The following is a 25,530-nucleotide window of genomic DNA, read 5'->3' as shown; positions in this document are numbered from 1 at the left end:
CCTGTTTATTCCCCATGTTCTCCATCATTCCTTTCTTCTAATAACCTCCTTACTTACCCCTCAAAACAAATTCGCTGCCATTGAGTTGATGCCGACTCATAGCGACCCTATAGGACAGGGTAAAACTGCCCCTGTGGGTTTCGGAGATTATAACTCTTTCTGGGAGTCGATTAGTAAATGAATATTAAGATAAATCACCTTGGGGTACCTTTTGAGGTTGATTCCACATGCAGTTCACAAAACTCCAAAAAGATTTCTGTGTGCTACAGTTAATTATAAGGAATCCTGGTCGCACAGCTGCTTCGTGAGAGAAAGATGTGGCAGTCTGCTTCTGTAAGGATTTATAACCTTGGAAATCCTGTGGAGCAGTTATAATCGCCATAAAGGGTTGATATGAGTCAGAACCAACTCAATTGCAGTGAATACAGTTAGTCATATGAGGCGCCTTCAAAAAGTCCATGGAAAAGGGAATTAAAAGACAATGGCACTTTCCCACAAGCCCTTTGAAGCCCCGCTGTATTACTAATCTGATTCACCTGAAATAGGTGGGGCAAATGTTTTGCTTAGTTTCTTTTTTAAAAATCATTTTATTGAGGGCTCTTACAGCTCCTATAACATTCCATACATCAATTGTATCAAGCACATTTGTACATCTGTTGCCATCATCATTTCCAAAACATTTTCTTTCTACTTGAGCCCTCCGCTTCCCCCGCCCCCACCTACTTAGTTTCTTATCTCTGAACTATCCATTGGAAATAACTCAGTACTAGGATTAAGTCTCTGTTCAATGACATCTGCTCCTCACTAGCTCTGTTTCTGATATTCTGCATTTGGAAAAATTGTTAAAAACAACTATCCAACTGTTTTGTTTTTGTGCATCAATGACCTAAATCTGTCAGTAACCAACACCAAGCTATGAGGTGAGAGTCAGGCTGCCTTGAGGGTTACGGTTGTGTCAGTTTGGCTGGGCCGTGATTCTTGGTGCTTTGGCAGTTGCATAATTTAGCAGTTTTGTAATGATGTAGTTTGGCAATTGTATAATCATACAGCCATCCTCGCTTTTGTAGTTTGATGTGATCACACGCCATTTTTTGCATTAAAAACCTGGTTTTTGGAACCTAACCAGTTATTAAGTGAGGAGTGGGCACGTAATGGAGGTTTGAAAATTCAAGTGGAGTGAAGGATGGGTATAGAAATAGAGTGAGCACAAAAAGTTTTGGACTAAATTTCATGTTACTCTTTTTCCACTTAGGGTCTACCCATCCCCCAGTTTCTGGGAAATATTTTTCTGCGTTTAGATGTAAATTCTGGTTTGTCATAATAGTTCTACTAACTGCATAGTTACAGATGGGGATGAGTGAGGATTTTCTCCATCTTTGGTTAAAGCTGTCCCAGCTTGTATTTACTTACTCCTTGAAATCTTAGAATAATGTTGTATTTGCCATCACCAACAATGACCTGACACATTTAGTGTCCGTCACCTGTCATTGTTTTCATGAGATTTTATCCTCATGGAACCTCTGAGCCTTCAGGGTTCTGATATTTTCGAACCTATATCAACCCCCTTTGTGGCAGATAAGTCCTTTATGTTTGTCTCAAGCTATAATCCAGCCCGTGGCTCACTTCTTCCTCCAGACACCATTGCATTCTGTCCCGCAGAGATGATTTGCTGTGTGCAGATCACAGACTGCACACTCCTTCCCTCTCTGCATGCTGCTCTTGTCTCCCCACCCCACCCCCCCCACACACACACCTAAGGGCCTCTCATATTTCTGTTGCCAGGGCTTACCTCTGATACTGAGTGCTCTTTCCTATTTGACCTTTTGCAATGAATCAGCTGCCCAAATTCAGAACACAATAATAAGTTAGTGTTGGGACAAGGACCAAGACCCAGCTCTCCTGGTTTCTATCTGAGCTGCTCACCTTTTGATATGAGGTGAGCTACGTTGGCTTTTCAGCTGGTGGAAGGTTATTTATGTATTTGTGGCCTCATCTGCAAGCCAGTATTCATTGTGTGCATGCTATTTTGATTGATTGATTGATTAACTTTCTAGTTCATTCCCTGGAAAAAGCTGTATCATCGCTATCTGATGAATGAAGAGCAAGCTGTCAGCAAAGTGGATGGGATCCTCTTGAGCTATGGTATAGCAAAGGAGTCCGACTTGTGTGTGCTGAACCTCATACGGTGCGTCCTCGTTTTTTCTCCTGTGAGGAGGAGGATAGCTTTTGAAGCCCTTTCCCTGAAGTTCACCTTTGTGATCATCGTTCTCACGGACCGTTCGGTGAATGTTTTGCAGATACACAGCCACCACTAAGTGCTCCCCAAGTGTAGATCCAGAAAGGGTGTTGTGGAGCCTGAGGGATCACCCCCTCCTTCCTGAGGCGGAGGCCTGCGTACGCCAACACCTACCTGACCTGTTTATCGCTGCCGGGGTATGTGAGAGGCCCTGGGGAGTCACGGCAGACCATGGCATGTGTTTCCATGGGGAGGGAGTGTAGGGGTGACTCGGTTCAAGACTGTTTTCAAAATCCTTATTTATGAATGCTTTGTTGTAAGTCTCATTGGTGGAATAAAAGGCAATCTAATTGTAGAGACTTAGATTTGGAAGTGATTTTTGAAACTACCGTATTTAGTACAATTTACCACACTGCTGAAGGATCTTTTGTGAAATAACCCTGAAAGGTAGCCATCTGATCTCTGAACATTTTGATTAATCAGGATTTCTTTACACAAAAGAAATGCCTTCTTTAAGTTTCTTTAAGAGACTTGTAGTAATGTTAAAAATGTTAAAGATTTAGGTCCATTATGGATTATTTCCGTGTTAGTAAACATTTTCTCTCCCAAACAAAAAGCAAAAACCCCAAACTCACTACCACGGAGTCAATTCCAACTATAGTGACTCCAGAGGGCAAATTAGAACTGCCCCCGTGGGTTTCCCAGATGTTAAATCCTTATGGGTATAGAAGGCCTCATCTTTTCTCCTGAGGAGCAGCTGGTGGTTTTGAACTGCTGACCTTGAGATTAGCAGCCCAATTCATAGCCACTACTCCACCAGGGCTCCTCCGAAACATTTTTTTATAGACATTAGTAAATGGAGCATGCTATCTCCATCTTAATGCTATAGAATTGTCAGTTCGATATTTCTCCCGTAAAGACTGCTGGCTTCTCCCTCCCCCCCCATTTATTTTCCTGTAGTGTCTTCTAAGAAAGGAAGGAACTCATTTAGTGGTTACCTGGTATAAAAATGGTGAGGGGAGTCAATATCCGACCTCCTCTAACTATGCAAGGTAGAAAGAGAACCACCGTCCTCAGCATCAGGTGCCCAAGGCTGATTCCTGTGAGGCTGAGATGGACAGACTACCACTCTCCAATTTTCCTTACCAATTCTAACACCGGCAGTCCCTCCCACAGCCGTTTCTACTCATCCGGGCTTAATAGTTCATTGCATTGCCCCCCCCCGCCCCACAGGCCATACAGTTGTGAGCTTTAGGTTACAATTCAGGATCAGACATGCCCAGGACCATAGTTCCTTGGTCAGGACAGCCTCTTTTCAGCCATCCTTGCAGGCAGGCCTCTCTCAGGACCAGGACCCCTGGCTTGGCCTCTGCCTTGCTCCAGCAATGTTACAAAGCTCTTTTAACATTGCTGGTACATCCCCAAAGGGTACTCTCTTCCACCGTAAGCCTCAGTTAGAAGGTGCTCAGCCCTAGCTCCATGGGTCAGCAAATCTAGCTCCGTGAATAAGTGCCTGGAGGCACCCCACTCCATAAGATTCCTGCCCGGGGTCACTCAGCTTTACTTGCTCAGTAGGTTGGGAAGCCCACTGTTCTATCTTGCGTTCAGCTCTTGGGTTTTGCTGCTGCTGCGCCTCTTCCTTGTCCTTGGTGTCACAGCTCTCTGTCCCTGGACCTAGAAAGTTCAGTGCATAGGGACCTTGGGGGGTGGGGGGTAGGGAGTGAGGAGTGGGGGGATCACACACTCCTCTCCTAGGTCTTCATTCTGGATGATAATGAGATTTTCCCCTCTTGCTTCCGATGTGGTTCCTTTTATACCCAGCAGGGTGACAAACCTGACCTAATCCCTAAGCTAGCATTCCCAGTGGTTATAATCACAATTAGCCCTGTTAGCGGTCATTCACAACTGAATCATATGATCTGTCAGCATCTTCCCCCACCTTCTTTTTCCCCCTGGGCCCAACAGAAACAGGTCGTTGGGTAGGCGTTACATACACTAGGGCTGGAGAAGCCATATTCAAGAATCCACTGTACCTTGTCCTATTTTGACGTGACACTTGGAATTATTTGTGGACCCAAGAGCTCCACTGACCTGACGAGTGGAGAGATGGGATACAATTACTATTTTTGCAGTGTCACTTCTACATAAGCTTCCATTTTACATATTTTACCCAATTTTGTTTCATTAAAGGAAACAGAACTCCAACCTAGAGCAGAACCGAGTGTAAAAGGCAAGGCCCCCCTTCTTTCTCAGCTCTCATTCGAGACGCTTGGATTCAGTCTATACTCCATAGATAGCACATGACCCCAGTTTCGTGTTCTTCCTTTGTTGTCTGGTCTGACTTTGATTTACTGTAACCTATGTCCTTGGGTCTTTTTTCCCATCCCGGGGCCGCCTCGCTCCACAGGGTGTCAACGTGTGGGCTTTGGTAGCAGCCATCGTTCTCCTCTCCAGCAATGTGAGTGACATCCAGCAGCTACTCCACTGCCTCAGGAGACCGAGCTCCACAGTGACCATGCCGGACATCACGGAGACTTTGTACTGCATAGCTGTGCTTCTCTACGCCATGAGAGAGAAGGGGATTAACATCAGCAATAGGTAAAGCCGTCGAAGGGAGTGAGGAGACCCCATGATAGAGCGGAAAAGTTCTGTGTGGGTGCAAGTCCTGGCTCTGCCACGTAACAGCTTTCACATTGGGCAGCACTCACAGCGCTTGACCTCACTGTCTTCCTCTGTCAAATGACTGTTACGAAGTGTAAATCCAGAAAGGGATTTGCCTGAACACACGGAAGCTTTTGTGAATAAAAGGCGCGATACAGCCATAAACTATCACCGAGGCAGCTTTTACGTGGAAAGCCTTAGGTGAGGTATCTTTACTTAATGGAAACTTGCTTAATACACACATGGCCCACATTTCCTCTAGGAAAATAATAGGATCTGCTCTGTGTGCACCTTGCTTTTGAGATAGGGTGTAATGATGTCATAAAGGTCTCATTCACTTCATTAGCTTAGACAAAACCTGTGTAATATGCCGGGCTGCTAATTCGCAGGGACTCCAGTGGTCTCACTCACACGAGTGATGGAATAGCCCAGGCCAATTCTGAGAGGATCGTCTGCTCTGGTGAAGATGTACAGCCTTAGAAGTCCTTAATAGATAAGTTTGAGTGGATAACATGGCAGCGGGTTTGGTTTTGATTCACTTTACAAGTACTTGAGCACGTACTACAGGTCCGATAGGTTTCCAGGCACGTGGCATACAAATGGGCAAAAAAAATAAGAATAATTGTAAGGATGGCGCAGGGCTGGGCGGAGTTTTGTTGTTTTCCGTGGGGCACTGTGAGTCGGAACCTACGTGACTGCATCTAACCACAAGGGGTACAAAAAGTCAGCCAAGGTGCTTGCTCTGATGGAGCGTATATTCTACTGATAGAAAACATGTAATACATCATGAAATATTTCAGTTAACAGCTAGTGATAAGTATTGCCAAGGAAAGAGGGTTATGTGAGAGGGAGGTCGGAACACTAGTTTGAGTTAGGAAACGCTTCCCTGGAGAAGCAACATCCGAGTTAAAACCTGCGAGTTACAACCTGCGTGTCAAGGAGGAACAAGTCATTTTAAGACTGGGGGGAGCATTTTAGGACACGTGGCCAGTGAGTCGATCCTGCTCAGGACAGCCCCCTCTGTGTGAACACAGGGCTGTGCTGCATAGGATAGCCTAGCGTTTTGCAGGTTCAGAAGTGGGTTGCCAGGGTACCTCTGAGTGGACTTGAACCTCCAACCCTTTTCTGTTCCTTGTGCATACCAAATTCATCTCGCGTCTTTGGGCTGTTCTTTCTAAAATTGTGTAAGTGGTTAACACACTGGGCTGCTGCCCCAAAGTCCAGTGTGGTAGTAGTGTAGTAAATGTGAGTATACACTTACCAGCGGCAGATGGGCTAGATCCTGTACGATGGTGTAGGCCATGATAAAGAGTTAGAATCAAAGCCAAGCAGAATGGTCAGCTTTGGATTTGGAGAGCTCCGATTGCTGATCTGAAATGGTGACGTCGCTTGTAGTCACGAGTTGATCCCAAGCAAACGACAACCCCGTGCTTTACGGAGTAGAACCGCTCCAATGGTTTTTCTTGGCTGTGATTTTTATGGAAGCAGATTGCCAGGCCTTCTGCCACGGTGCTGTTGGTGGCTTTGAACTACCAAGCTTTAGGTTAGTAGACGAGAGCAAACTGTTGGCACCACTCTGAGAACCTGTGGTAAACATGGGCAGCGTGATAATACAGGTGACCATGGAGAAGCATAAGCCCCAGAGAGATCTTCCTTTCTTTGTTGATCGACTACACACTGGGATGAGGAGGACTAAGTGGAAGAATAAGGGTCCTTGGTGGTTACACGTTGACTGTTAACCACAAGGTTGACAAAGAAAGAGGAGGTTTTCAAGCGGCCATCTAGCTGAGAAGCAACAAAGCCCACATGGAAGAAACACCACCCTGTGCGATCTTGAATTGTCGAAGGGATCAGGCATCAAAGAACAAAAGATCATACCATTGTGATTGAGGGGGAATGCAGAGTGGAGACCCAAAACCCATCTATAGGCAACTGGACATCCCCTTACAGAAGGGTCACAGGGAGGAGACACGCCAGCCTGGGTGCGATGTAGCAACGATGAAACATACAACCTTCCTCTAGTTCTTTAATGCTTCCTCCCCCCCCACTATCATGATCCCAATTCTACCTTACAAATCCAGCTAGACCAGAGGATGTACACTGGAACAGATAGGAACTGGAAACACAGGGAATCCAGGACAGATGAACCCCTCAGAACCAGTGGTGAGAGTGGCAATACCGGAAGGGTGGTGGGTAGGTGGGGTAGAAAGGGGGAACTGATCACCAGAATCTACTTATAACCCCCTCCCTGGGGGACGAACAACAGAAAATGGGTGAAGGGAGACATCGGTCAATGTAAGACATGAAAAAATAATTTATAAATTATCAAGGATTCGTGAGAGATGGGGGGCAGGGAGGGAGGGGAAAAATGAGCTGATACCAAGGGCTCAAGTAGAAAGCAAATGTTTTGAGAATGATGAGGCAACAAATGTAAAAATGTGCTTGACACATGGATAGATGGATGGATTGTGATAAGAGTTGTACGACCCCCAATAAAATGATTTAAAACAAATGCAAATGCAAAAAAAAAAAGAAAAGGAGGCTTTCTACTCCCATAAAGAGTTCTAGTCTCGGAAACCCACAGGGGCAGTTCTACCCTGTCCTATGGGGTCATTCTGAGTCGGCATCGACTCCGTGGCAGAGTGTTTGAAGGGGAAGAATAAGGAACAATGATTAATCACCTGCCTGTCAACTGGAAGATTGGCAGTTCCAGTCCACAAGCCGCACTGGGGAGAAAGTTGGAACATTGTGAATCTGGAAAGATGACAGCCTTGGAAGGAAGCCCTGGGGCAGTTCTACATGTGTCTTAGAGAAGGAATTTATTCAGTGACAGCGGGGGGTGAGGGGGGTGGGTGGTGGGTGGGGGGCAAAGTGACTGATGGCACCAGCTGAGCTGTAGCACACTTGTTCTTGGTGTCGTTCAAGGATGAGCTACAGGGACAGTCATTCTCAGGTGTGTCAGAGGTACTTGTTAGATGTCTGAGTTATGATTCAGTGCAATATCAACTAAGCACTGATTTGTGAAGCAAAAACTTTGTGACATAATTAGAAGACAGATGTACAAAGGATGAATAATATCCTGAAGTGCAACTGCAAACGTAAAAAATATATGTTTATATTGAACATAAAGAACAGGGATGTGATACTGTATATACACGTGTATAAGCCGAGTTTTTCAACACATTCTTTTTTGCAGTTTTGTGGTAAAATTAGGTGCCCCAGCTGATATTCGGGCCGGCTTATACTCGAGTATATATGGTATATTGACTTTTGTTGTGTTTATGTATTTCTTCCTGCTCTGTTGGAAGATAATCCTAATATGACCAGAGCTTGAAGTGTTTGTTATACAGCAGATTTGCTACTTCAAAAAGATTGATGGTTGGACATAAGCTCGCCTCACTCTGGGGATGGGGAGTATAATGCCCTCATTTGTGAGAGGCTGGCCCTCAGGGAGATAGTGTGGTCTGTGTGAACTGTGAACTTGAAATGGTATATGGCCGTGAGTTGGATGATGCTTGGTGCCACTGTTGATGTACATTTGTACTAAGTCCTCTTAGTGACTTGAAGGTTGTATTGTCTTGTGATCTTTGGTCATGCTCTCTTAATATCAATATACAGTGAACCCTCGCCACTTCGTGCTTCGACTTCCGCGGCTTCACTCTATCGCGGTTTTTGCGTAACAGCGCATGCTCTGTCATTACTGCCACTGATTGGCTCATACTGTACACGCTTCTGTCTGCATCGCTACGTATCGGAGCTACGTATCAGATGCATTTTTGCTTTTGTACAGTGTACTGTAATTGTGTGTGATTTTTAAGAAATTTTATCTAAGCCCTATGATGGCTCCTAAACAAGGTGCTTCTTCTAAGCCTTCTGACAATAAAAATAAGCGCCAGAGGAAGATGCTCACCATCCAGGAAAAGGTAAAACTTTTGGATATGATCAAAGATGGCAAGAAAATCGTGGAGGTTGCATGCCATTTCGACTTGAATAAGGAATCCTACTTCGCGGAATTTCATTTATCACGGTAGGGTCTAGAACCGATTAACTGCAGGGTTCACTGTAGTACCTTTCCCTTGGGGTCTTAAAAGGTACAATGGTATTCATGCTCCAAAACCAGTAAGGAACAGATAGACTAAGTCTCAGAAAGATAGGCTGATGTCATTATGTTTATGTTGCACAACAATCTAATTGCTGGTAGTGGAATCAACATTTCTTTTTTTGCTCTTATACATTAAAATAATGCATCTTTCCCAGAGCTGTGATCTTAGACAGTTTTGTGAGCAGTAAATAATATGATATTTTAATAAAAAGAACACTTGGTTTTTGTATCCTCTTGTGTGTTAGTTTTCTGTGCATACTCTGTACGTTATGTGTGGGTGCACACTATTTTGCTATAAAATGGTAGGTATATTTTTAATAGAAATAATAAATTCAAGTGCATCTAAACACATTGGAACTTGAATTTGAGCATAACTAAGTCTCCTTTTTTCCTGTTAGAATTCACTACAACATCTTCTACTGCCTGTACCTTCAGGAGAATTCCGGTGCACAGATCACAAGAGTTAAAGAGGAGTCATCTGCTTGGCCAGGGTATGTATATTTATATCAAAGAGGGCTTCCAGAAGCTCATGTACAAACTACAGTAGCTTTTATTTCCCGCTTTTGATGAACTTTCTGAACACCCCTCCCCTCATTATCTATGTGTGTATGTCTTAGGTGGGTTGGGGGACAGGACGGATTTTTGTCTTCCATACTTGGCCTCTTGCATTTTTAAGAAGAGGAGATATTTTATTTTGCTTTAACAATTTTATTGAAGTATAGTTTATATAACATTATCTTCACTTATTTTAAGTGTACAGCTCAATGGCTTTTCATAAATTTACTGAGTGTACAACTATCACCCTAATCTAGATTTGAGAACATTTCTAGTACTCAAAAGGGGAGTTTTTTTCACCTCTTGGTCCATTTTTTTTTTTTTTCATTTTGGTTTTGGGATATTCTATGACCTGGTCTTTTTATTGTTTTCTCTTTTCTTCTAATTTCTTCTTGGAAATGATGATAGCAAGAAAGCAGCCATCCAACTTACAAATGAACAACAGCTGATTCTGAATCATAAGATGGAACCTCTCCAGGTGGTAAAAATTATGGCATTTGCAGGTAAGGGAGCTGACTTTTCATAGACTGGAGAGTCAGGTTCATGATAGGATTTGCTGTCTCTTATTACCACCCTGCCCCCTTCCAAGACACTTCCTAGCATCTTTCCTTTGACTGCTATCAAGCAACCTCAGAGGATCTAAAAAGCAGTTGACCAAGGAATGCGTACCTTTCTTTTTCATGGACTCCAGTGAGTTTCCACACTGGAGTTCCTGTTGAAACATAGTTCATAGAGATGCAGTCTGTGCTGTAGCTAATGCTGGGATTGATTGAGCTAGTCATTTGTTATTGGGTATTTTCCAGCTATTAATTACTTAAGAAAAGGCAGGTCATAGTGTTAGACAAATAAGAGTTCATGCCTTGAAGTAGCAGAGCCCATTCACTAACTCCAAATTCAAGGGGAAAAGAGAAATGTATTAGAGGGTGACAACAGCAAGGATTCCAACACAGGCCATCCCAAGGGAATTCCACCCATGGTCAGAATACATAGAGGTTATATACTTTTTACTTTGGAATTCACACATAGGGCGAGTCGTATACAAGTATTTTGCCTTAACTCAGGTTTCAGTATAATCATGGTAAGTAGTTATTTGACCCTGTACAGACAGAACAGTAAGGTTCTGTTTATTTATTTATTTATTTATTTATTTATTCATTCATTCATAAGGTTCTTTTCGTGTGAGTCTCAGAATGTTTTTCTTGGCTAACCAGATAGTAGGAATTAGCCTTTCGGCCCTACAGTGAGGCAGAAAAGAGAAGGTTCTCAGCATTAAGTGGCCCTTCCAGGAGACATACCCCTCCAGCCTATTTGCTTGGAAGCAGTGTAGCAAGTTTTGAAATTCCACGGATGCTGGAATGAGGAACAAGGCAAATCTGGTATGCGGTAGACAAACTACAAAACAGGGAGTGAATCCAAGCTACAATATGAACCTGCTCAGAAAGTTTCAGTGGCTCCCTAATTTCATAGGTAAAGTCTTTCTCTCCTTTGCGTCTAACCTATATTCCTAATTCCATATATTGCTTACTCATCTCCAACCCCAACCAGCTAATCTATTCACAGTCTCCTGATGTTCACGCTTACTCTCTTGTCTGAATCTTTGCATAAACTATTTTCTCTACCTAGAATCCCTTCTTGATGCTCTTCTGCCTGAATCTCCTATTAACAACAGCAGTAATGGCTTATTAAACACCTACCTGTGGGCCAGGCAATGTGCTAATCCCAACAGTCTTTTAAAAAATATTTGTTTGCTATCTCGATGTTAAAGATAAACTGAAGCTCAGAGAGATTAAGTGATTTGTCCTGGATTAAATAAACAAATAAGTGGAGCCAGCATGCAAAGCTAGATCTATTTCTCTCCACAGATAGAACTTTTTCTTTCTTAACTATTTTGTCTTCTCTTGTCAGTCTTTTTTGTTTTTGTTTTTGCTGTGCTAAATTGACTCCCATCATTTCTGCGATTTCTTGATGGAAGCTTTTTCTGCCAGGTCTCTGACCGTTTACTGTAACCATCTGAATGAATTGCTGGATCTCATATTTGGAAATTGCAGCTCAATGAGTAACCAGGACACCACCAGGATTCCCAAGGATTTTATGTTTGATCATAGGTGGCGTAGTCGTTACATGGTTAGCAAAATCAGCAGTTTGAAACCACCAGCTGCTCTTCAGGAGAAAGAGGAGGCTCTCTGCTCCCATAAAGAGATACTGTCCCGGAAACCCACAGGGGAAGTTCTGCCCTGTCCTCTGAGTTGGGTCACTTAGGAGTTGTAATTGGAAGGGAGCTACATTTTGGTTTACACTTGTTCATATAGTAAGAATAGTTAGCTTCTATAGTAAGAATAGTTACAAACATTTCTACATTATTTCTTTATTTTTCCAACCAGTCCTGTTTGAGGAGCTAGTTTTCTTTTTCACAGTTGAGGAAACAGGCTTCTAAGGATATCATGGTTCTCAATTTGATAGATGACGTGGTCTGGGACAGAAACCTGGGTTGTTTCTTTGTCCTGTTTTTTTCCCAAAAAACCTTTTTTTTTATAATTTGTTATCATTATACTCTCATAATGTTCTCTTACTGCTTTATCTGTGTTGCTATCTTATTCCAAACTAGATTAAAATGGAGGAATCTTGTTTTATGCTTAATGAAACATTGAATAATTGAATGAACAACAGAAGATGGGGCAGGCATGAACATTCGGAATGAATCAGAAGAATTCTTGCATCTCATATGCATGCTTTTGCTCTAGAAGCATCAGTGACTCCTGGACCAACAATTCACACCAAAATACTCACTGAGTTGGTTCTGACACAGAGCCACCTGCCTAGGGGTTTCTGAGAGTGTGAGTCCTCCTGGGAGCACATGGCTTCATCTCTGCCCTACAGAGTGCACTGGGGGCTTGAACCACTGACCTTGCAATTAGCAGTCCAACATACTCCACCGTACCATTTAGCTAAGCATAACAGTAGTTACCATTTATTCATACTGAGTTCCTGCTTAGTAGTATTGTAACTAACATTCACACTCGTGATTATGGTCTTTAGCTTCACAAATCTTAAAAGATAAGTACTCACTTATTGCTGACAAGGAAACTGAAGCTGTGTAAGGTCCAATGGTTTGCCTTTCCTCATTCGACAAGCACCTCTCAGAGTTAAGATCACCACTCAGTTTTTAACCTGCCTTGGAGTTGGCTACTCTTTTCACTACAGCATTTTTATCAGTACTGAAAAATTGACTGTTGAAGAATAATCTCAGGCAAGAGATGGAAAGCATGGTGTCCGTTAGAATATGTTTTTCCTGATCACGGGGTCACATCCTTTTCTCTTGCTTCCTCAGGCACTGGGAAGACCTCTACATTAGTCAAGTATGCTGAGAAGTGGTCCGACAGCAGGTTTCTGTATGTGACATTCAACAAGAGCATCGCGAAGCAGGCAGAGCGAGTCTTCCCCAGCAACGTCACCTGCAAAACCTTCCATTCTATGGCCTATGGACAGGTCGGGCGGAGGTGAGCTTTCCCGTTACCATCCTCAGTGTTCTTTCTTACTAATGTATATCCCAGTGCAGTCATGGTGATCATATACGAAGCTACTCCTCGATGATACCAGGAACCTTTAATGCTATTAACTCCATTCACAGGCAGGAAAGACGAAGACAGATGTAGTAATTCATTCTTCTGCCCAACAAAACTACACTATGTACAAATAACAATATAGTGTTAAAACAATAACAACTTACATATCACAATATAATAATAAAACAAATAATAATAATGCCCATTGAGGAGGGCATTTCCCTTTGCCTGGAATGAGGCAAAGTCAGAAGGACTTGTCTCAAGTTCAGGGTATCACAAACCCTGTCCCGTGTGGGGTTCTCCTTGGCAGGGTGGGGAGGGAGAAGAGACTGATATATTCTGTGTACTCACCTCTGCTTTCCTGAGGCATGTTGGACCTGCCGTGTCTTGGGCTTGAGAGCTTCGAGGACTCTCATCAGTGGCCTCTAAGAGTCTCGACTACACCTTGCAATAGTAGTGTTTGTCTTGAGCAGATGAGTCACCTGGATATTCTGCATGAATTCCCGAGTCTAGTGTAACCCTTTTCAAATCATAGTTAGACCTTGTTGAAATTATCTGGCGCCACCCCCGCCCTACCCCCACCTGCATGCTTACTGCGAGCTACTATGTGGTGTCATTAGATAGAATGGGGATGGGTGTGTGGAGACTGCAAACATTGCCCGTGAAGCCAGAGACTCTTAATTTGGGATAATGCATTACAGGTACCAGTCAAAGAAGAAATTGAATCCCTTCAAGTTAACACCCTTTATGGTCAACTCTGTCCTCACTGAAGGGAAAGGTGGATTCATAAGGGCCAAGCTAGTATGCAAGACTTTAGAAAACTTCTTTGCCTCTGCTGATGAAGAACTAACTATTGATCATGTGCCTATTTGGTGTAAGAACACCCAAGGCCAGAGGGTCATGGTTGAACAGAGTGAAAAACTGGTGAGTAGCTCAGTATCCTTAGTCCTGGGGGGCTGAGGGTGAATGAGAACAGTGGCACGGGACAGTGGTACTTCAATCTTTCGCTACCTCAGAACTCCTTGCAGGAAGTTGAAGGTGGAGACCCATAATAAACACTGGATTTTATAGGATTTCTGCCATCAGTATACTCATAGACATCACAGTCCTCACAACCTTCTCCTCGTGTGTTAGATGAGACACAGATATTGCATTCCTTGCCCAAAGTTATGCAAGTATATGGTCGTGTCTGCTGGACTTATGACCTGAACTTATCTGAGGGTTGAGAATCTCTTTCCTATTTTTTTTAAGTTATTGGTTAGTACATAGAGTTTGTTAGTGGCAAAATAAGTTGATTTCTTACTTATGAAATCTTTTCAACCAATTCTCACTTTTTTGAAATAATTGGAGTCTAGAAAAATAATCTCACCTTTTCTGGCTCATCAAATGGTATGATCTCTGAGATGTCTTGTGACTGGGCTGGTTCTTGCCCTATCTCTGCACTTTAGAACCAGAGACTCAGCAGTTAAAAGGCTATTTGTAGATCCAGTTGGATGATGTGAGTAATATCAGTTCACTGTACTAGCATCATGCCTTTGAGTTGATCTCTGTGTATGGAAACGGACATATGCTTTCAGGGTGCTGTGTTTTCCAGGCTCTTAAACTATGGGTATCACTTACTTTCTAGAATGGTATCTTTGAAGCGAGCAGACTTTGGGACAACATGCGGAACCTGGGGGAATGTAAAGAAGAGGCTTACCAAATGACTCATGATGGTACAAGAGTTTCCAAATATTGGCATCTGTTAAATATAACTGCCTTGAGGAGGGTATAGGAGGCCTGGTAGGGCTTGATCAAGGGCAATGTAACCAAGAGGAGTCACTGCAACCCTAATGAAGGCTGAACATGATAGTGGGACAAGAGGAAAGTAAAAGGAAATGGAGGAAGCAACTAGGAGGCAAAGGGCATTTATAGAGGTCTAAATACAAGCATGTACATATATAAATATATATATGACGATAAGAAAATAGATCTATGTGCATATACTTGTAGGTTTAGTATTAAGGTAGCAGATGGACATTGGGCCTCTACTCAAGTATTCCCTCAACACAAGAACACTTTGTTCTAAATAACCTGGCATTCTGTGGTGCTCACCTTCCTGACACAATGACTGAAGACAAAATGGGTGCATAAGCAAATGTGGTGAAGAAAGCTGATGGTGCCCGGCTATCAAAAGATATAGCGTCTGGGGTCTTAAAGGCTTGAAGATAAACAAGCGGCCATCTAGCTGAGAAGCAGCAAAGCCCACATGGAAGAAGCACACCAGCCTGTGTGATCACGAGATGTCAATAGGATCAGGTATCAGGCATCAAAGAACAAAAAATATTGTGAATGAGGGGCAATTTGGAGTGGGGACACAAAGCCCATCTGTAGGCAACTGGACATCTCCTTACAGAAGGGTTGCGGGGAGGAGAAGAGCCAGTCAGGGTGCAGTATAGCACCGATGAAACATATAACTCTCCTCTAGTTCTTTAATGCTTCCCCCACACATACACACTATCATGATCCCAAATCTGGCTAGACCAGAGGATGTACACTGGTACAGATAAGCCCTGGAAACAGGGAATCCAGGACAGATAAACTCCTCAGGACCAATAATGAGAGTAGAGATACCAGGAGGGGAAGAGGAAGGTGAGGGAGAAAGGGGGAACTGACCACAACAATCTACATATGACCCCCTCCCTGGGGGACAGACAACAGAAAAGTGGGTGAAGGGAGACAGCAGACAGTGTAAGACATGACAAAATAATAATTTATAAATTATCAAGGGTTTGTGGGGAAGGGAGGGTGGGGGAAGGTGGGGAAAAATTAGGAGCCGATGCCAAGGGCTCAAGTAGAAAGCAAATGTTTTGAGAACGATGATGGCAACAAATGTACAAATGTGCTTGACACGATGGATGTATATATGAATTGTGATAAGAGTTGTATGAACCCTCAATAAAGTGACTTAAAAAATATATATATATATAACTGCTTTACTTTGGAGTTATGATGCTTGCCGCTCCTTTCTTTTAGGCTATTTGAAACTCTGGCAGCTGAGCAAGCCTTTGCTTGCTTCGTTTGACGCCATCTTTGTGGATGAGGCCCAGGACTGTACCCCAGGTGATAAACTATTCAGGACATCAGTAGTCTCAAATACATAGAAACAACATCATGATTATGTAAGAGGACACATGTGAAATAAGTTGATTATTCTTATTTTTGATAAAGAAGAAGAGCAAATGATACTTTGCTATTTTCCTCCAAATGTTTTGCTTAGGTTATTTCCTAAGGATGGGTCAGCGGGTTATCGGGACAATAGTAGCCTAGGACTCATGTTTGAATGGAGAGAAGTAGGCAATCTGGAGTGAAAAATCTGTCTTGTACATCTCTCCTACGGCGATTGGAATGTACACAGTGTCGTGAATGTGGTCTTCTGGGTCTCCTTTAGATTTTATATTAAAATATTGAAAAGAGACAATTTGTCTCATAAATGCCAGTGTGGTGTCTTAGACTCACTTATTTTTCCAGGACTAAAGCTAATTTGCGTTCTTCATGAGAATATGATTTCCTCTGAGTGTGCCTGCCCTATAGAAGAATAACCTATTGCTTAGTGTGCCTTAGCTTAGCTTTATTGAAAGCATTTTCATCCTTACCTTTCTTAAATATTGTTCATTTTTGCTATGTGTGTTGGAATTCCTTCAGACCTATTTTTCCTCTTCTTTTGTTGTAGCTATCATGAATATAGTTCTCTCTCAGCCATGTGGGAAAATCTTTGTAGGGGACCCACATCAGCAGATCTATACCTTCCGAGGTGCAGTCAATGCTCTGTTTACAGTCCCACATACTCATGTCTTCTATCTCACCCAGGTAAGAGCTTTCTTTGCTTCCAAGTTCCCTTAATATGTAAGCAAGTGAGTGTTGTATTTCCCTCCCATTTTTCATTGTGTACTATGCTCCAGGCACTATACAAGGCGTTTATGCTAGACTCACGGTATATTACAAATGCTTGCTTCTCAACAGGGATTCTCAAAATGTGGTCTTCAAGGTCAAGACTGCTTTCATAATAGTTATTTGCCTTTTTCACCGTGTTGACATTAGCTCTGGTGGTATAAAGCGATAGTGGGCAAAATTCCTGGCCCTGTACCAGTAGTCAAAGCATTGTCAGCAAACGGCCTCTGTAGTCCTTACTGCACACACTCTGAATAATTAAAAAACACAGTGTTCATTTAAGAATGTTTTTGGTACCGCAAGAATGACTGATATTAATAATTATTTTTTTATTATTAAAAGATCATTTTATTGGGGCCCTTACAACTCTTGTTGCAATCCATACATCAATTACATCAAGCATGTTTATTCATATGTTGCCTTCATTCTTTTCTAGACATTTGCTTTCTATTGAGCCCTTGGTATCAGCTCCTCTTTTTATCCCCCTCCCCCCACCCTCATGGTCCCTTGCTAGATTGGAAATTACCGTATATACTCGACTATAAGCCATTCCAAATATCAGCCAAGGCACCTAATTTTACCACAAAAACTGCATTAAAAATGTGCTGAAAAACTCGACTTATACACGAGTCTATACGGTATTATTATTTTTATTTTAATAATTCTTGACCCTTGAGTATGTCCCTGTTCCTCTGTGTGATGAAATGGGAAGTACATACAAAAACTGCTGGGTACTGAAGTATGATGGCTGCCTGATGAAAGTGCCATTGCGACTCAGTGGTGAGCTGAACTGGCTGATCTTCTCTTGTCGCATCATTTTTTTTATGTGAAATAACTGACAGACCAACACAGGGTACTCAGGCATAAGTAGCATTTTCTCAGAATTGACTGAAGTGAGTCTGCGACTGTACAGAAACCAATTGACAGTATCTGACCAGAGGTAAAAGTCTTGGTATTTCAAGAGAAAAATGGTAATTCTGGAAAATTCATATTTGCTACCATGAGCTTGATAACTTCCCACAGAGAATCTTATAATGAGATCAGTAAGGATATTAACATACATGAGTTTTTGAAAGATAGCTTATGTTGAATTATGAAATGGGTCAGCATTTGCGAGTACTGTACAACTCGGTGATTGATGCATATCTCGTTACCATTGGATGATATTACTATGTTATGGATGGGTAAAGGATCCTTGTGAAGGGCAGAGAGACTAGGAGATTATAATAGGACAAGTACAAACAGTTCATTGTAACTGACTTCTATAAAACCATTGCTAAGTTTTAGGGTAATATCAAAGAATAATGTTACCTGAATAGGTTTTTAAACATTCCTCCCTTTCTTAGCTACATATCTGTGTGAGGCTGAGTTCTCTGTATATACTTCAAACAGATGTCCTAGCAAATTGAATACAGATATAAATATGAGAATACAACTGTCTTCCATTAAACTAATCACTACAGAGATTAAAAAATATTAAATATTGCTACTCTTCTTAATAAATTTTTCAAGAATATAGTTACATTTTGAGTGACCCCTCATGTACAACAAAATAAAACTGCGTCCTGTGCCATCCTCCCAATTGTGGTTTGAGCCCATTGTTGCAGTGACTGTCAGTCTCGTCTCATTGAGGGCCTTCCTATTGCACTTTACCACCACACACAATGTCCTCTTCCAGGGATTGCTTCTCCCTACTGTCGTGCTTCTAAATGTACTTAGGACTTTTTCTCCCATTTTTCTTTTCAATGTATTGGTTTCTCCCTTTGTAGTTAGGGAAGGCATTAGTAGACGTGGGCATGAGTCATCTGACGAGAGGTTTGACAGATGATTTGACAGAGGGAGTAGATCAAGGGTAAAGAGACCAAGTAGGTTCTGCATGAAGTTTGGGTTTCTGAACTAGAAGTTCAAATGATAATAAGATGGCAATGAACATTCCAGTGGTAACACTGTCTACATTCCCATTGCTATCAAGTCTGTTGCATCTCATATTAACACCACAGGAAAAAGTAGGATGCTGCTTAGGGCTCTGAGGCTGCAGTCTTTTGGGGAGCTGACTACACCACCTGCCTTTTGGTTATCAGTTGAGAGTTGCAGCTACTGTGCCGCCACCGCCACCACCCCACCCACCTCTCACCCCAGCCCCTTGAGGCTTCACAGCTAGGAAATGCTATTTTTAGCATTTGGAAATAGGATTATCGGCCTTTTAGGGTACAAGTGGTTTTACGAGTGGGAATTTCCAAAGCTTTTCCATGTTGGGTGAGTCGGGACCAACTAGTTGGGTTTGGCAAGGTCAGGACTTGGCAGGGGTAAAAATATGCTAACTTGCGTCAGGGAGGGGTTTTCTAACTCCTATTGCTTTGTTGTTTTCCAACAGAGTTTTAGATTTGGTGTGGAAATAGCTTATGTGGGAGCCACTATCTTGGATGTCTGCAAGCGAGTAAGGAAAAAGACCCTGGTCGGAGGGAACAATGACAGTAAGGGCTCTGCTTTTATTTGTTACACATATCCGTTTTCCTCTCTGTCTTGATTTACCATAGCGTGTACACTCTCTCCCAAAAGGTGGCATTAGAGGTGACACAAAAGGGCAGGTGGCCCTGTTGTCCCGGACAAATGCCAATGTGTTTGATGAGGCTGTTCGAGTGACTGACGGAGACACGCCTTCAAAGATACATTTGATTGGGGTAAGAGCCACTTTCTGTTGCCTGCTACACGCAGATGAATAGATCCAGTCAAAATGCCCAACTTATTTAGGATTCTTACGCATGAAAGCATTTGAGGTTTTGACCATTTTCACCGGCTGAGCTGTGCCTGAAGTCTTTACCCTGGGCCATTCTGATTATGCTATAAAAGTCAGATCAGTCACAGCCACGCATCTGACTTTTCACCCTTTAAAAAGCAGAGTGAAAAATTAAAACAAAACCCCCAAATGCTCTTTTCAGCTTTCCCTATGTGAATGAGGCTGCTGGTTGTTGGGTTTCTACCAGAGAAGTCTCTGGTTGTCTGTTGTCCATTGTTGAAAGGGTAACTGAGATAACAGTGGCCTGGGAGCATAATCCCTTTCAGTGTGCTGACTCTGAACACCTGGGTTCTAGCTCTGGCTCTGTCACTAACTTGTATGGCTTGGAGCAAGTCACCACTCCTGTGTGCCTCATTCTCTCCTTCTCTAAGGTGAGAAAGTATGCCTTTTTCTTTACCTGTTTCACGGGGAAGTTAGGAGGATGAACTGATACATACATGGCATTTTTAACTCTTTGACTAAGATTTATTCATACATTCATTTCCAAGAGCATTTTTGAGGGCCTACTATGGGCTAAGCATTCAATATATGTGGTAAGTGAATCAGAATCAAAAGATGTTACAGTTTTCCCATGTTTATTTATAAAGATATGGCCATATTATAGATATTTGGGGAACTGGAAGGTAAAAAAAACCCCAAATCTTAAGTTTTTTGTATAATGATTTTCATTCTCCCTAAGTCTCTTTGTCTTTGTCCTTATAGATGTGTACTTCTACCTAATTGCAATTATAGTGTGCATAAAAAAGTATGCTATTTTTCACGCAGCACCTATTTTCTTTCATGTTGCTACTGTAATGACTTTGTAATTTTTCATCCAGTGACTATAGCGTAATTTAGCTTTTCATTGTAAGAAAATAGTACTTTTGGAATATCGTCCATGTTGGGCATAATGAAAAGTAAGTTGTTCTCTTCCCCTCTCACACGTCCATTATCGCCTGTAGTACGTATTGTTATGCTTGATTACATCCAGTGTCCAATGATAATGCATACTGTCTTATTTTGGTCTCTGTTTTCTGTTGATGTTTTCTGTGTCCCTGCTCAGAGAGATGATACATCCCCTGTGTGGGGGTGGGATGGGTGGGGAGGGGAGGCCTGGGGGTGGGGGTGGGGGCGGGTAAAGCGGGGGCTTTGTCTCTCTCTCGTGTGTTCATGCCCTGGCTCTGTCCAGAGCTGGAGCACAGCCCTCAGCAGACACTCCTTAGGTGGGATTGGGCTAAGCCACGCTGCACTCAGGCCCTCTCACCTTTAAAGTGTAGAAGAATCCGGGCCTCTAGATAGGCTATAGTTGTTCCCTCTCAAGAAACAGTGGTAAGTATCCCTACTCAATACGCCCTGTTCAGGTCCCATTTGTGTTCTTCATGGCAGACGTTGTGTGTTCCCAGAAGGTAGATTTAAATTGCTCCTTTATATATGAGAAAACAAAGTGCAGCTAGTTTTTTTTTTTCTTTTTTTTTACTTTTTTTTTTTTAAACATAGGAAGAGTTTGAGGCAGCAGCCAAAGCTTAGAATTTGAGAAGGCTGAGTTTCAGGTGGCGTGGTCGCCTGGTACTGTGTGCTCGGTGGAGTTTCCTGCTCTGGGTACAGTTTGAGGTCTGTTTCCAAGAAATCGTCTCATTTCCAAATCCCATCTCTGCACTGGCTTTGTTTTGTTGAAACAAAAACAAACAAAATACAGCAACAAAACAAAAACAACAAAAATCCCACCAAAAAACTTTTTCAGGGGATTAAATCATTTGGATTGGACAGAATCATTGATATTTGGATCCTTCTTCAGCCAGAGGAAGAACGGAAGAAACGTGAGTACCCTGCCGGCTGTGGTGCCGTGGAAGGAGGTGCTCCAGTGACGAGGGATGGGAAAAGAGTGGGCTGTTCTCAGTCAGAGGTGTCCCTTTCCTCCCGGAGAAGGGTGGACCTAGTGTTGCTCTCTCCCCACGAAGAGGGGGGTGCCTGAGGCCTCCTGTGTGCAGAGGTACTGACAGCTCTTTCGGGATCCATTTCTCAGAGGGCTAGGTTTCTTTCTGACATTGATCCCTTATGCTGTCTCCCCTTCCTATCTTTCTGTCTGCCCCGGGCCCCACATGGTAGTCGGCTAACGATTCCATAGCATCTTTCCTTTTATGGATTCAGCGCTATTTCAGATCCCTGTGAAGTAGGTAAGGAGCTCAAGGGTAGGGTTCTTTATCCTCAGTTTGGAGATGGAGAGGCTAAAGCACAGGTCATTGCACTGACTTGCCCAGGAACACACAGCAAGTTAGTGATGTAGTCAGGACTAGAACCTGGATTTCCCAACTTGAAAGCCATCCATCTACTACGACACTGTTGCTTACAAACGTGTAGCTCTCACCGCCATGTGTTCGTGCGGCTCAGACCATATTAACCTGTATGTGTATTCTCCGTAGAAAACCTCACTATTAGAGACAGATTTATTAGAAGATGGGTGCACAAAGAAGGCTTTAGTGGCTTGAAGAGGTATGTGATCGCTGCCGAGGATAAGGAGCTCGAAGCAAAGATCGCAGTGGTTGAAAAGTATAATATCAGGATTCCAGAACTGGTGGAAAGGATAGGAAAATGCCATATAGAAGATTTGGACTTTGCAGGTAAGGAAAACCGTTCTTGTTATCACACAGGAGGTGCTTCTTGCCTGCTGCATGACCACGGATGGCTTGGTTGGGTTATTGAGAAAGAGCAGTGAAGTGGTCCTTCGTCTCCAGGGTGCCTCCTTTCCACGGCGGTGGCAGGGCAAGGCTGTTCAGCCTCGCTTTGATCTGTACAATAGAGCGCTCAGATAGTCGCTGAGAGCTTTGGAATGTGGTTCAGATTCCGAACCGCCCCCCACCTCCCCCGAAGTTGCCCATAAACAAGAAAATGTGTATAGTTAGGGCCTTAAGGAGACATTTTCTTTTCCTTCCCTACCAAGTCCCCGTCTAACTGCCTGCTCTCTTTCCATTCTAGAGTACATTTTGGGCACAGTGCACAAAGCCAAAGGCTTGGAATTTGACACCGTGCACGTTTTGGATGATTTTGTGAAAGTGCCTTGTGCTAGGCATAACCTGGCGCAGCTTCCCCACTTCAGAGTTGGTAAGGGCTGTGCTCTTCGTTCGCACTAGGAAGCATTCACGGAGGGGTTGCCCTCACTTTCTGTTGGATGGTGTGATCTCCTGTGTGCTCCTTCTACAACAGTGGTTCTCAACCTTCCTCATGCCACGGCCCTTGAATACAGTTCCTCAGGTGGTGGTGACCCCCAACCATCAGAAATATGTGTTTTCCGATGGTCCTCGACCCCCAAAGGGTCGCAGCCCGCAGGTTGAGAACCGTTGTTCGAAGAAAGAAATAGCTCCTTGCCCTAAACTCTTCACTCTTTTTTCTTTTGAACTTTTCATTGTGAATTGGGTGAAGGTAGTACAGAACAAACACATTTTCTGTGCACATTGTGTTTCCATGTCACTGAGTACAATCGTGCCAGTGTGATGTCCCCACACAGGGTTTGGACGTGAGAGGGACGGGGACAGTGAAGCTGTGGTGTATCTGGTACGCCACGCATGTTGGATAATCACTGAACAGATTGTAGCAAGACTCAATAAAACTCAGTATTCTCTGCCACTAGTCTTTTTGGTTTTATGTTTTGTTTTTGGAGTTGATGCATGTAGGAAAATTTTGTATATATTGCCAACAAATCTTGAGTTTTTGTTTTTTTAATAGGGAGATGGGGTGGTGGTTAGGGGTAAGAAGCATTTAGCTAAGAATGTATTTTTTTATGAGCAGTCTTTTGAGAGTATGTGTTTATTTCCTTTCTCTAGAGTCATTTTCTGAGGATGAGTGGAATTTACTGTATGTTGCAGTAACTCGGGCCAAGAAGCGTCTCATCATGACCAATTCATTGGAAAATATTTTGACCTTGGCTGGGGTAAGAGGCGTGGATACAAAAACAAGTAAAACAAACCAAAAGCCACCCTGTCCTCAAGTTGATTCCAACCCATAGCAACACTGTAAGACAGATTGGATGGTTCGGTTCCACGGGGGCACCAGGCTGCAACTCTCTGTGGACGCAGACTGCTGCGTCTTGTCCCCATCAGGCACCTGCTTGATCTCAGCTGGTGCCTTTTAGGTCAGGCAACCGAGTGCTTTAACCACGACCCCACCAGGGTTCCAAGACGTGGGTAGTATGAGCTAATTTAATCCTGTTTGAATTTGACTTAGTTTGAATAAAGGTTCACCTCCTAAACATTCGAAAGCTTTTAGGTCAGGAGCTGGTTTCTTTCTTGTGTATTCAGAAGCAGATTATTAGCACAAGGAGTGTTCTAACCAAACAAAACATGAGTTCTTTTCAAATTGGATTTTAAGATTTCTTTTTAATGTGTCATCTGTGTTCATCTGTTTCTTCGTTTCTCCAATGTTCAGTTAGTTTTCAACACTTGGGGTGGGGTGGGGTGGGGCAGGGCAAGCATACTTTCTGTTCCTAAACTTTCTCCGGCCCTTTTGTAATGGTGACTTCTGGCGCCTGTAGACTTCTCCAGAAGACTGCCCTTGCAGAGAGAGTAAGAGAGCTCTCAGACCCTCTTGACTCGGATCTTTTTTTCTGCCTTTCACAGCTGGAGTAGAAACCCTTAAGTCTTTTCCACCTTGTTGGGACACATGAACGGAAATTCGGGTGAATGAGTTACTACTTAGGCCATCTTCCCCTGAGCCAAAGACTCCGAAGCCTGAAACCTAAAGCTTAAATATAAAAGTTAATATAAGTACTGTTTTTTTCTTCTATCTCCCAAACATACAACATTGTCTAGCAGAGGATTCACTCAACGTCCCACATTGTGCCATTCTCTCAGGGAAGTGAGAAATAGGAGCCGAGGAGCCTGAGCATTGCCACTAATGGCTTTGAAATTTGCGGGTCAGGGAGTGCCAGTAACCACATATTAGTAAATCATGGTTCGCATCTCAGGGTTGCTCAGTGATAGTAAGCTAGAGCCCTGTTACCCTTCGCTGAAAGCGTATTGAATGCTTTCTAGGCACTGGGAGGGTAATGCCAGGCCTCAGAAATTCCTTGGGTTTGTTTTCAAGACAAAACGTTGATGAAGATCACATTGGGGTTGAAAGGGGAGAAACTATCAATACGGGCTCTGTGTGAGCCGTCACCACAGCAGAGGCACAATAGCGACACCGTGCATTTGTATTACTGATGAATTTCATGTCTTCCTAGCCATTTTCCCCCTCCAGCCACTCGGAGGGCGGGTCATGTAGCTATAAGAATGTTTCTGGAATTTGAAGGCAAAGGTTTTCCCAAACCAGTCTTTCTTTCTTTCTTTTTTTTGCCTACCACAATGGTACATGTATTTTTATTTATTTACCTTTTAATCATTTTATTGGGGCCTTATACAGCTCTTTTCACAATCCATATATACATCCATTGTGTCAAGCACATTTGGTGCCATAATCATTCTCAAAACACTTTCTTTCTACTTGAGCCCTTGGTTTCGCTCCTCATTATTTTCCCCCTCCCTCCCCACACCGGTACATTTAAAATTGGGTTTGTCATGTCATAGGAGCTTGTTTTTGCCATGCCTTTTATTGATGGGTGTTCAGCGTCACAGCAGCACAGTGTTCAGAGGGTAAAGGGAGAATGGGTAGGAAAGAGGGAACCGATTACATGGAAATGTGTGTGACCTCCTCCCTGGGGGACAGACAGCCGAAA

The 25,530-nt window shown here is 43.0% G+C and overlaps 1 protein-coding gene across 4 annotated transcripts in view; it reads left to right on the top strand.

Moving 5' to 3' along the window:
• The window catches only part of FBH1 (F-box DNA helicase 1), a 54,501-nt gene that overhangs the window by 15,568 nt on the left and 13,403 nt on the right, over nucleotides 1-25,530 (top strand). For 3 of the 4 annotated variants that reach the window (XM_045285607.1, XM_004712621.2, XM_045285606.1), the window contains 16 exons: nucleotides 2,055-2,185; nucleotides 2,298-2,433; nucleotides 4,644-4,834; nucleotides 9,398-9,490; nucleotides 9,963-10,057; nucleotides 12,883-13,051; nucleotides 13,819-14,041; nucleotides 14,745-14,832; nucleotides 16,133-16,219; nucleotides 16,830-16,966; nucleotides 19,422-19,521; nucleotides 19,607-19,728; nucleotides 21,565-21,640; nucleotides 22,244-22,441; nucleotides 22,797-22,922; nucleotides 23,642-23,748. In XM_045285607.1, coding sequence (XP_045141542.1) covers nucleotides 2,055-2,185; nucleotides 2,298-2,433; nucleotides 4,644-4,834; nucleotides 9,398-9,490; nucleotides 9,963-10,057; nucleotides 12,883-13,051; nucleotides 13,819-14,041; nucleotides 14,745-14,832; nucleotides 16,133-16,219; nucleotides 16,830-16,966; nucleotides 19,422-19,521; nucleotides 19,607-19,728; nucleotides 21,565-21,640; nucleotides 22,244-22,441; nucleotides 22,797-22,922; nucleotides 23,642-23,748 — 2,079 coding nt within the window. Of the gene's footprint in view, nucleotides 1-2,054; nucleotides 2,186-2,297; nucleotides 2,434-4,643; nucleotides 4,835-9,397; nucleotides 9,491-9,962; nucleotides 10,058-12,882; nucleotides 13,052-13,818; nucleotides 14,042-14,744; nucleotides 14,833-16,132; nucleotides 16,220-16,829; nucleotides 16,967-19,421; nucleotides 19,522-19,606; nucleotides 19,729-21,564; nucleotides 21,641-22,243; nucleotides 22,442-22,796; nucleotides 22,923-23,641; nucleotides 23,749-24,433; nucleotides 25,089-25,530 lie in introns of those variants that run through there. The other variant, XM_045285608.1, reaches the window with a different exon arrangement.

The sequence above is a fragment of the Echinops telfairi genome, unplaced genomic scaffold, assembly GCF_000313985.2.
Source record: "Echinops telfairi isolate 266 unplaced genomic scaffold, ASM31398v2 ScPeMD7_7473;HRSCAF=8511, whole genome shotgun sequence".
Classification (NCBI taxonomy): Eukaryota; Metazoa; Chordata; class Mammalia; order Afrosoricida; family Tenrecidae; genus Echinops; species Echinops telfairi.
Note: the sequence above shows the minus strand (reverse complement) of the source record. Positions and strands in the feature narration are given on the sequence as shown.